General features: G+C 36.0%; 1 protein-coding gene across 1 annotated transcript in view; it reads left to right on the top strand.

Annotated features, from left to right (window-relative positions):
• Positions 1 to 12458, top strand: part of LOC149068907 (potassium channel subfamily T member 2-like) — a 149472-nt gene extending 137014 nt beyond the window's left edge. The window contains exon 29 of the mRNA XM_089250496.1: positions 3586 to 12458. Coding sequence (XP_089106622.1) covers positions 3586 to 3781 — 196 coding nt within the window. The 3' untranslated portion in view covers positions 3782 to 12458. The remainder of the gene's footprint in view (positions 1 to 3585) is intronic.
• The last annotated feature ends 659 nt before the right edge of the window (positions 12459 to 13117 follow it).

The raw sequence follows: 13117 nt of genomic DNA on the forward strand, positions 1-13117 counted from the left end.
AGATGCGGAAAAAAGTGAATAAATAGGTGCCAAATAGATAAATGCGATTAAAATAGGTGCCACATAGATAAATGCGTTTAAAATAGGTGCCACATAGATAAATGCGTTTAAAATAGGTGCCACATAGATAAATGCGTTTAAAATAGGTGCCACATTAGTAGAGAATAAGCGTATATATATAATATTTACAGTCCTAATTATAGCCTAGGAGGCTTCCAAGTTATTCCTGCATTATCCAATCTCCTCCCAAGGGAGGTGGAAAATCTGCTGAGGTCTCCTATACACTGTTCGAGCCGATGTTTTTGGTGTAGGTGCTGAACTATAATCAACCAAGTCTTTGATATGTTGATGGCTGGAATTTTTCATTCTCTCAAATTGATTTTTATTAATTTCTTTGATATATTTGAATATATGAGGAATGCCCAGATCTTAGCGAATATTAAGATTTCTGATGAACCAAGTTGCATTCAAAAATCTCCTTAGAATTTTATTTTGTTCAGTTTGCAAGATTTTAATATTGGTTTTGCATGCATGGGCCCATGCAGGTGAGGCATAAAGCAGCGTAGGGCGAAGTATTGACTTAAATAAAAGAATTTTATTTTTAATAGATAGCTTAGCCTGGGGGAATGAAATTTTGTTAAGAGCACCCATTACATTGTTTGTTTTATTACGTACATAATTAATGTGCGGTAAAAATGACATATCATTGAGAGTTTTTATACTTCTATGCATGTATCTCATGTACATGGTATCTCAGGGTGGGCAAAAAGTCTGTAAAAACTTTAAAAATTCATAAAAACCAGAAAAATAACCGAAATAAAAACGGTTTGCAGGGTTAGCATCGCTAGGTCACGGGAATTTTTTTACGATAGGAAAAAATAACTAAAAAACAGCCGATAGGTGGCGATGACGTATACAAGTCACAGAAAATATACACAAATAACGAACAGAATGCCTCCATATCATTTATTACAGCAGTAGTTGATCATTCGTGCGGTCACTCATATAATACGGTCACTCATACCATTGCTCATGCGGTCAGGGCAGGTGAAATGTCAGGAATTATATGTTCAACTCACTTGATCACTCACTTGGTCAGGGCAAGCAAAGTGTCACAAGTAGATGTCAAACTCACTTTATCACTTATAGGGTCACTTACATGGTCATTCTCACCATCAATCATCTGTTCACACATACGGTCATTCATACCATCACTCATACGGTCAGGGCAGGTGAAATGTGAAGGGAGTAAATTTCCAGTTCACTTGATCACTCACACGGTCAGGGCACAAAATATCATCGGGGGTATTGCCGCTGTATTGCCACATATTGCCGCTGTGGTGGTCGAGTGGTTATAGTGCCGGACTCGTGATGCGAGAATCCGGGTTCGAACCCCACAGTGGTGGTCGGCTGAAGTTGGTTTTCTGTGGTTTCCAACTTCAAGGCGCAAATGCGAGCCGATCTCCCCGTTAAAAAGTCTCGCCACAGAGAGCAACAGTCCTACAACGGTAAATCATTCAACCATAACACTTCACTCATAGTTAGTAAAACTGGGGGCAGATGACAGCACTACACATAACAAGCATTACACAGAAACAAACTTTACGTCAGGTTGCACTACACGTACACGCACATTCCCGCATGTACCAATTCGTTGGGGGGTTCGGCGGTGGGGGGGGGGTGCATGTGTGGTGTAGCAGTAGTAGGTAGGGGCTCGGGGATCCATGATGTTCTTAAGTCAGCCACCTCGTTGGGCAATTTGCCTGTTGTGGCGTTGTATTTGTATTTGTATTTGTAAATGTTCAACTTACTTGATCATTCATACGGTCACTCACACCATCATTCACATGTTTACTCTTACGGTCATTCATACGATCAGGGCAGTTTAATTGTCACGGGTAAATATCCAGCTCACTTGGTTACTCATACGGTCACTCACTTGTACCATCATTCATATGTTCTTTCATACAGTCAGGGCAGGCGAAATATCAGGGAAAATGTCCAACTCACTAGATCACTAATAGGGTCATTCAATTGGTCACTCACCGGGTTGCTCATATGGTCAGGACATGCGAAATGTCCTGGGTGAAATATCCGGGGCGAAATGTCAAGGGTGAAATTTGCGGGGGCCAAATATAAATGTCAGAGGCAAAATTTCCGAGGGCCAAATGTAACGGGGACGAAACGTGCTAGGGGCGAGATGTCGGGGGCAAAGATTCCGTGAACCGTGTTCCACACGACCACCACCACCACAGGGGAGTCACAAATCCAGCAACGGCAGAGGCCCACGTACACGGTTTACAACGGTGAAATGAATCAAATTTATATATATAATGAAAGAAGAAAATGAATTTTTGAACCTTTTAAGCGTTTAGTATTCAACTCACTGTATTATGGTTAAATACACTGGTAAACTTACGATTTATACCAGTATTTTTTTTTTCAATTCCCACTAATCATAATAAATGTTAGAATAATTAACATTTATCTACAACGCAATTTAATGCACAATAATTTTACATGCACGTGACACGTTTAATTTTTAGTAATTTGAATTTTTTATCAGTAGTTCATGGTACAAATATGAAGTAATCTCGAACGCAGGGCCAAATTTCGACCTCTGGGCAGGGCGAAACAGATATTAGACAGCCTTCTCAACTGGGGGGGGGGGGGGAGAAATGTCTTATTCAAGATATTTTATTGAAATTCGAAGAAGCCTATGCAAGAATTAGGTCCAGCTCGAACAGTCCCTCCCCCAACGCTTCGGGAACTCCTGTCTTTTTTAGTCGGAAAATGAATTTTTACGCTGTCACTTTTCTCGTTTGTGCTGTTCCGTTTTGGTGCATAATCCTTTATATGGTCACATTCGAACATACAGCCGTGTTGTTATCAATTTACCTTTGAAGAAAAAGGAAGCCATAGAAACCATCCGTTCCTCTCTCAAACTTTTCCATAGTGACGAGTTAATCGAAATTAGCGACGAGTAACCGAGGGGTTAATTAACATTGTTATCTATGGAAGCCAGACGAGACCGAACAAAAACGGCGACCTAACCGGAGTGACGACTTATTAGGGTGACGACCTACCGAGGTTCTATCGTACGTGCCATTCTCACGAGAATTCACACATACACGAAAACGTTAGTACATACAATATTTTCTGGAGAAACTGGAGAAACCGCGAGACACCCAGGCTCTGTCGCAAGAAGCAACGCAAGCACTTTGCCCCCCCCCCCTCGGGAACAGGGCATCTCCGGTAAAACCAAAATTTATTGATTCGTCAAAGATTACATATAGTGAAAGGAAATCAAAAATTATGTAAATCGACATACAATATTTTCTGAAAGTTTTGTGCAGTTTCTTTTTATACAAGGGCTGATAAAACGTTAACATTAAACATTTTTTTTAACTTAATTTTTTGTCGATCCCCCAAATGCACTCGTGACTGAATTTTCACTGGCAATTTGTGAGTACAAGCATAGGGTTCACGCGACCAAAATTTTGCCCAATATTTTGCTAAAAAAAACCACAGATTTCTGACAATATAGTGTACATGCGTAATGAATTTCAATCCGTCCATGACTAGGTACCTGATAAGGCCAAGCCCAATCTGGAGCAAGAGAGTCTTTCTCACAAGAGGATCGATACGCATCAAATCGCCGAGCAAGATCAGACGCCAGAGCCATCAGGAAGAGACGTTACCGGGAACGCCGACTGACCCGGCCGAAGAAAGGAACGGAGGCATCGGCGATGGATCAAACAAGAAAGGGACAATCGTCTGATCCTTTTTTTTCAATAAAAGTATCCGAATACGAACAAACAAAAACTCCATAAGTGCCATAATTATACACACACACACACATTAACATAACCATAAGGAAGAACGATTCGAAACGAACAAAGGGTGAAAATAATCACCATTCCCACATCCATACTTGCTTGACCAACGAGCATCAAGTGTGACCGCAACTTCCAGGATCTCGATATCTGTGTGTATTTGAACATTACTTCTTCCACACACCGAAACACATTGGTGCTCATCTGTCGTGGACACATGCTGAAGAAAAAAGAGAAAACGATTTTCTGTGTGTGAACGTCATGTCTGAACAAAAAAAACAATAATTATTTAAGTATTTTTTCCACTATCTGAGCTTTTTTGGGCGTCAATTGAAAATACTGTGTATAATTAACTAACAATACCCCCCTCCCTTTCCCCAGGATCATCATTTAGAGCAAAAAACAAAGGGTTTCATCTACGCTTTCGTAAGTGATATTCACTGTCATTATATAAGTAGTTAACGTTAATTTGAATAATGAGGGGGAAGAAAAAAAAGTATTCAATCACTATTCTTGTAAATAAGCACAATCAGAAATTTTTAAGATAAGCTCGTGAGAAATTATTAATCTCAAGAACTGACGAAATTCTTTTAAAAAAAAAAAAACTGATGATAATAGTGATTACTCATCCAAACTCTCAAATCCGCTGAACATAATAATAATGATCTATTTTATAAATGCAATGAAATCTTCCTAGCATAAGAATTTGCAACAATTTTTAGACTAATGACCGTGACTGAATTTAGATATTGAATTGTATTTATATGTTTGTATCCTGAGATACCCTAGCAAACTGGCTCGAGGGGTGATCAAGAGTCACTAAAGCATTTCTCGGAATAAGTAGTCCTCCTACGCATTTTAATGGGTACGCATTTCTAGGGAGTACACAAGCCTCGCACGCATGTCTAGGAGGTGGTCAGGAAGTCCCCTGCGCATTTATGAGAGTAATACAAATTTTGGAGCATTTCGAGAAATATGCACGCCATGAATTCCCGTCAAGTCAAATACGCATTCCTATGGATACACAAACTTCCTATGCATTTCTAAGAGGAAACACAAACGTCCTACGCATTTCAAGGGGGCACACACACACACAACTTAACAATATGTTTGAGGTGACCAACGCATGTTTCTTATGAATCTCCATTGGGTACTTGAAGCCTGGAAATTTGGGGATCACATCGATACCAAGTCCATCCCTCCGCACCAGGTGACAACTAGTTCAGAAATAAACCAGAACCAAATACTCGTGAAGAAGACACGGTCACTGTCGACCAGTCACCCATCTTATTACTGTCAGGTATACACACACACTCACACTTCCATCACAACTCAGTCGGTAGTAAATTGCCCGTGGTCATAGACCAGAGTTGTGCTCGGTTTAAAACAGTGGTTCTTAACTTCCCCCTCCCCCCACCATCCAGCACCCCCAAAGCAGTTAAATTTACTTTCCCGCACCTCCCCCCCCCCCTTTGAATAGTGTGTTGTCTAGTTGTTAAAAATTTACTTTTTGCAATTAATTATATTAATTTTCCGGTAATTAATAGCTTAAACAATTCTAAACTTGAAAGATGGTTGCAAAACTAATTCATTGAAGGAAAATGCACTCAAGTATCAACGCAATAAAATTATTCTACCTTTCGATTTTCCATGAACTAATTTGCTATTGTTTTTCCAAAATAATGTTGAAATTTAGGCTCTTGCTTTGAGAAGGGGGGTTTTAACCGCATATTATCACATGCATTCAAGGGATTCCTGGTTTTTGTTTTCATCAGCAAAGATGTTGCAAGCCACATTTTGCAAAGGGAGGTGGTAGCAAATGGTAGAAGTGTTTGCGAAGCCGTCTTTCTCCTAGACTTGCAAATGGTTTCAACAGAACATATAAAACTGTTCTTAATCAGAATTTTGAAATTCAATTTCAATACATGAGTTGACTCGCATTTCAATGAAATGATCGTGCTCTAAATCAGTGGTTCTCAACCGGGGGCCATATGGCCCCCTTGTGGTATTGGGGTACTACATTTTGCAACAAGTTCCCAAGCTAAATTTTTCAGACCCCCCCCCCTTCCCTATATGAAATTTATTGTAGGAAAAACAAAAAAAAAATGATGAAAACCATATTAGGCCCCCGGGCTGTAACTCTGTCAGTCCCACTCTTGTGAGGGGCCTCATACCCATAAGTGACCCCACCTTATGATATTTTGTATAGTACAATTGATTTTGAAAATAAGTAGGAAATATGTAGGCTGTTTATTTCCAGCTAAAGTATGGGACTACCATAGCATCACTTTGCCTAAGGAGGGGGGCCCCATGATATTGAGACGGTCCTGATGGAACTCGAACTAGCGGGGAGATCAATAATTTTAGGCTAGTGGTCTGGAAACCAATTTTCTTTGCAAAATTTTCGTTCAGCATAAATTTACTGAAAAAAATCATTTCAATACGTATAAAGTGTCTCGCTTCTAGATGAGAGTTGAAAACTCTGGGTAAGACAGGGGAGCCACGAGAAAAAAATATGGTTCAAAGGGGGCCACGGGCAAAAAAAAGGTTAAGAAACACTGCTCTAAATTACCATCATTCGTAGAATTAAGATCGAAGAGAAATTAATCTGGTACCGCAAACAAAAAAACAAACAGCAAAAGGCATCTGAAAATTGCATATATATGAGTATGATATATAGAAGAATATTCAAATTTCACGCATCACATTTCTGCGAGCGAAAGCTGAAAAACGAAGTGTGAAAATGTAGGTATAGTCCTCCTACCACGAGATGAGATTTGGCTACGGCACGTCATGTCAAACGATTCTATTTTATCCTAGAAGGGCATGCCAATCATGAAAGCTCAGTCACTGATGAACTTTTCTCGATGTGCAATCGTTTTACCAAAAAAAAAATTGAATAAAATCATCCGACGTGACGTGACATGACGCAGCGAAAATTCATCTCGTGGTCGGAGGACTATATGATTCGTATTTTTGGATTGAAAAATTGAATTTCTCGCGTCATTCCAATATTTCTGAAAAATCAATCCGCATGTTGCTGTTTGTTTTCACCCATCTCCCACCCCCCCAAAAAAATGCTTTCCAACACCCCCCGGTTAAGAACCACTGGTTTTTAAAAGAAAGAAAAGTTTCAAGATCTCATTGCATCTATAAGAAAAAATATAATCAAAGATTAGACACACGTTTAATCAGGAAAACAACTGCAATATTGATTTCTAATTGGCATTACACAGAAGCCATACATACAATATTTAGCGATTAAATTCAAAATCGCATACCATATCCAGTGCACGAATGTGCTTTTAAAAAAAATATCACAAGTTCAATCTTAGAAACGTAAAATAAAGGAAATCCAGTCAATAATATGGATATTCGGAAAAAGAAATCCAAAATTTCTAGTTAAAATGTAGGGTTATCGAATCATATCTTAACAAATGCCTGTTTTCGCACGTAGGAAGGGGGAAAAACAGCTCAAATAACCAGCGGAGACGATGAATTTTTATCGTATAATTAATAATAGGTGCTAGTAGTTAGCATAAAATTCCATTAATTAATAGTCCATTAAAAAAAAATTGAAGCGCGAGTTCTACTTCTCGCTAATTGAGTACATGCTCTCTATAGTCTCTCTCTCCTTGATTTAATTTATTCATAGAATGGATGGTATAAAAAAAGATTCGTGCAATTTTTTTTTTGAAGAAGGAAATATGGATTCAATAATGCAATAGTGTAAACAAGACACAAGAAGATGCTTATTTTGATGTTACAGAATCGGTGGATATACATATATAGAAAGATGTTTTTTCCACAACTATTTTCCAATATAATAAGAATTTGATATATTCCTCTTTCATGTTCTATATACATAAATACATATTAAATTACTTATGTAAATATTTATCATTTTTTCACAAAAAAAAAAAGGGTAGAGTATAGATTTTATTGTGTGCGAATTTGTAAATAATGTTGTGTTTTTTTCCGCAATTTTTTTTTTTTTTCGTTGGTATGTTTTCAATTATGTGCTGTGAATAACATGTGAATGTATGAAGAGTCGTGGATACGCTTGGACCTGCTTATACGAATTTTTTCTTTATATAGTTGGAAACATTCTTCTCTTATTTAGATGGTGTCCCATAAATTCGTGAATAGTAGAAACATTCATACGAATTGAAGGAGTTGGTATATTTGAATGCGGTTAGCGAAAAAGTTATTCTCAAGAGGGACCATTTTATTTTTGGTACGGAAAGAAAAATTAGTTCAAATTTTTGTCAATACAGTAGAATTTCTCGGTAACGGACACCCATGGGACCCCGTTAGCAGACAAATGGGGAGGTACGATATGCAGTGGAACCTCGTTTATACGACTTTAACATTTATATGACGTTTGGCTTCTACAATTAGTTCCTATTAGGGCGAGTGCGATTAATCCATTAATCGGGTCGGTTAATCGATGAATTGTTAATGGCAGTTAAAAGTTTTAGTTAAGTTAATCGATTCGATGAAAATTTTTATTAAAAGTTTGTGAATTGATTTTTTTTTAAAAACCGATTGGATGTCATAAATCATGTTTTATACAGAACATCTTGGATAAGTGGCCATATTTAAAATATTTGAATCAATATTTTCATGAAACTAGATTCAAAGAAACTTGATGATTTCAGTTTCAAATTGAGTTTGATGGGAATTTTAGTAATTAACGATTTATCATATTTACCAATACGAGCTTGGGATCAAGCATAATCTTAATTGAATATGATAAATTCTCTGTTTATGACAAAAAATTAATAGAGTTTTCAAAAAAATTAGAGTTTGCTTGATTTTACTGTCCACTATCTAGTGTATCGTTAGAGGGGAGGTTCCGCTGTAGATACAAAATAAGTTAAATTTTTTAGCGTGGCACGAAAGAGAATCAGAGTCCTATAAAATGCATGGTGTACTGATTAACAGTTCACAGAATTTTCCTGTCACTAACACTTATATACGATTTTCATTGTGATGTTGACATTGGTGGATAAAGCACGCCTGGTGAAGTTGTTTCACCTCAGCCACGAACCGTCGGCTGAAGCTTTATCAACGATTCGGACGCAGAAGAGATTGAAGAAAGGTTCAGGTCCAAAATTATGAATTTGATTCAGTGCCCTCTACTGACAAAAATTTGAAAAAAAATTTTCTGTACCAATAAAAATTCACCCTTCGTGAGAATAACTTTTCGCTAACCGCATTGAAAAAAGCTAGTTCCTTCAATTTTTATGAATTTTTAAACTATTTACCAATTTATGGGACACCCTGTATGTCATGTGTTATATGGCTTCTCAATTGATTCACTTTTTTCCTCTATAAAAGTCAAAATAGCCAAGACTTGGCTTCGCTATATCATAAACCTAATAATATTTATCGTATTTGGCGACAATTGTTGATTTTCGTTATTTGGAATCCCAACTCCCCGTATTTCTCTAGAGGAAATTTGATCAACTTAGGATTGCGAGGGCTTGAGTGATTTTTTCTTTTGGGATTTTTCATTTATGGCCAAGCCTCAATTTGAAGATGTTTCCCATAAATACGAAAAAGCGGAAGAATCCGATTTTGAACCGGAAGATTTTAGTAAGGCTGGAAAATCGGAAGCGTTGGCACCTACGAATTCCGATATAGGCATGTCCAATCGTACGATGAAAGGAAGCAGTCAACATTAACAAAGAACTGTAATCATCTTGGTCCAATATAAAGCATTTTATTAACTTAGAAGGAAAAAACAATTTCCTCCCCTTAAGCGGGTCTCGTACCGTTTAACATGGTGAAAAACTATATTCTCTAGTACATTCATTAAAAATACTATTTAGCCATTGATTTATTTCAAATATTTTACACATATTTTTCATTACATATCCTATTCTATACCAGTATCAAGTTTTACATATCTTTAATGCTTAATTTTTTTTTGCAAATTTTCAAAAAAATACATTAAAAATAGGTTGTGTGCATGATTAAACAGCATGATGCCAATGTGATTGAATAAAAATTGATTCTCAATATATATGTATGTGTGTGTATATATACAGGGTGTGCTGTAAGTGATAGCACAACCTTTATCTCATCAACCGTGTCCATCGTGTATAAATATAGTTATGACTTCAATTCAAAAAGTGCTCAACAGGCGTTCGAAAATTACCCTGAACTAGTTTTGAGAGTGAAAATGCAGCATGCAACAAAATGAAAAATCTAAATTTTTATACGGTTCTCCTGTGCACTAACTTCCAATCTGAAAGTTGTTGCTCTGTCTCCCCCGATGCCAACAAAAAAAAAAAAAAAAATCCATGTTTCTAAGTACAATATTCATTGAGATATTCGAAAAACGGAGGAAATTTGGAAAAAAAACAGTGTTAAGTGTGGAAAAATGGTTTTTCTCCCAACTTTCCCCCGTTTCGAACATATCAGTGAATTTGTTTTGCATGAGGAGAGACAGGGCAACAACTTTCCAACTGGGTTTCGGGGCACACGGGGACTATGTAAAAAAATGGGGGTTTTTATTATAATAACTATACAATCCCTGGAAACTTGAATGCCATATCTGAGTACTACACATTATTTGGATATTTTTTCTAATTGGAAGTATACCTCTAGGATCGCCAGTAAAATTACATGCCACCCCCCTCCATTTGCTATGCACTCTGTAGAATTAAGAGAGATCGTCCACAGCAATTTTTCTAGTCCTTCAAGGTATATTTACAATTCCAGATCACATTTTCTAATGAAGAGAAAGGGCATCAAGAGACATCATGTTTATGTTATATACATTATGCATACATTAATATACGTTTCTGCATTTAACACTGTTCCTTCCAGAATTTTCTTCGTTTTTCAAATTTGAATGTTATGAACATTGCACTTAGAAATATGGCTCTCTCTTTTTTTGTTTGCATCGGGAGAGACAGGGCAACAACTTTCTAATTGGAAGTTGTAACACAAGGGATCGTACGAAAATTTAGATTTTTCATTTTACTAAACACAGTATTAATTTCCCTCTTAGAATTAATAAAGGGTACACCTGTTGAGCATTTTTTAAATTAAAATCATACCTCTATGACGAATGGTTGATGAAAAAAGATGTGCTAGCACTTACAAGACACCCTGTATATAAAGTAAACTGTTTGGTTCACGGAATGAAGCAAAAAAACTGGCATTTCATTAACTCAAACCTATTTAACATTTAAATTAAAATTTTAAAATTTAGAAAATTTTAATTTTAAATAAGATAAATCAATGAAATCTCAATCTTTCACTTCATTTCATGAACTGAACAGTGTCCTTTACTTTGAATCAATTTTTATTCAATTACATTGATGTAATGCTATTTTATCACGGGCGAGCTGTTTTTAATTAGTTTCTTTGAAAGCTTACAAAAAATTCAGTATCAGAGATAAGTGAAACTTTATACTGGCACAAGATAGCACAAATAATCAAGAACATGTGTGAAAAATTTAAAATAAATCTATGGTTAAATAGTACTTTTAATGATATTTCTATCAGAGCATAATTTTGCACAATATTAAAAAGTGCGAGGCCACTTAAATGAATACAGCGGTACCTGAAGTAATAAGAGTTATTTGCATCTTCAAAAACTCATATCATTATTTTGGTTCACACTTGAAAAATACTAACTCATATAAAAACCTAATTAATATGGCAAAGTACAGTAAACTTATGCTGGGCCAGCTTCTGAAGCTGGGCTGGAAGAGATCTCGGAAACGGGATACGTCCAGTGGCAAAGTTCTGGCATTCATTCATTCAGTAAACTTTATGCAGAATAAAAATTTCTTAGGAGACAAATACAGTGCAAAGTGTACAATAGAGCATTGCTCTCAGATTCGACTTATATTCAAGCTATTGTGTGTGCAAGTACACAATGAGTTTTTGAGCATTCCATGCTTGCTAATTAATATTTACTAGCATGAAAACTTTTCTTTACATAGTATTTTTGCTCATAACTTGCACTGATCATAAATCGAGGTACTGCAGCAATTTAAAAAAGAATTTTCCCCAAAATCTAAAATTTATCACTTTAAAGCAAAAAATTGATGTTTCAGTGCAGCTCGAAAAAATAAAATTGCATCAAAACTGAGTACTTTTAAGAGAAAAATAAATTGAGAGACAATATGCATTAAAGTTTTTTTTTTATAATTATTAACTGTAATTTTTCTAAAATGATGGCATAAAAACTGTTGTCATTTTAAAACAAAAACACACAATCATAAGTATAATATGTGTATGAAATCACTGAACTTTATCTAATTATAAAATCATTATGAAATAAAAAATTGTAATTACAACATAACAATTTCCGAAGCGTTCAGATTAATTTGTTAGTTCAAAACAAAGCAATGGCTTTTTGTCTGATAAAATAGCCAAATAGTATTACAAAAAAAATATCAAAAAAGAGATGAAAAATTTTTATGTGACTCTGTACAGAAGATGGTTGTTGGAGAAATATTTGTTAATTGATGCATTGAAAGGTAACAGATTTGGAAGACTGAATCCTATGCATAAAAAATTATTCTTCCTTACCTAGACTGTGATCACTTTTCGCCTTTCCATGTAATAATAATAAAGACTTTTTTTCTATGCTGAGAGATGATTTGTCATTTTCACTGAACACATATAAGATTTTATTCAAACTTCAAGACTATTGACATATTATATTAATTAGGTGAATGCACGTTTAATCAAAACCAGTACAGTGAGAGAAAAAAATAATCATCTTTAAATGCTTAATTTTTCTGATTCTTCAGAGAGAAAATATCTATATACATATAGTGCAGAAGTTTCCAATGTAAAAGCTCTCGCAGTAGCTTCGACGGTGATAACATACATCATAAAGCATCAACGGTTCAACCCTTGATGCTTTATGATGCTCTTCCACAGAACCCAAAAAAATTCAATATTTCTCTTATATCCAGTATTTCTCTAAATCATAGTCTCCAAAACTTTTTGTTCCATCGTCCCCCTTCATCAGAAATTTTTTCCTCTCATTGCCGCCCCCCCCCCCCAACTCAAGTAAACCCATAGGATCCTATGTTAAATCAGTAGGTTCTATCGCCCCCTTGGACAATTCCGTCGCCCACCAGGGGGCGATATTGCCCACTCACTGTTCTAAATAGTGTATCAAATATCAATATATTTCTCTATATAATATATTCTCCCATAAAGTTTACGTAATTTCTGATGTTCAAGAATTCTATAACTCCTACAGGACAAATAGTTTCTTCCAGGTAAAAAAAACCATATTG

This window comes from Pholcus phalangioides, unplaced genomic scaffold, assembly GCF_987345545.1.
Source record: "Pholcus phalangioides strain wild (caught in Gottingen) unplaced genomic scaffold, Ppha-v1.0 ptg000024l_1, whole genome shotgun sequence".
In the NCBI taxonomy this organism is placed as follows: domain Eukaryota; kingdom Metazoa; phylum Arthropoda; class Arachnida; order Araneae; family Pholcidae; genus Pholcus; species Pholcus phalangioides.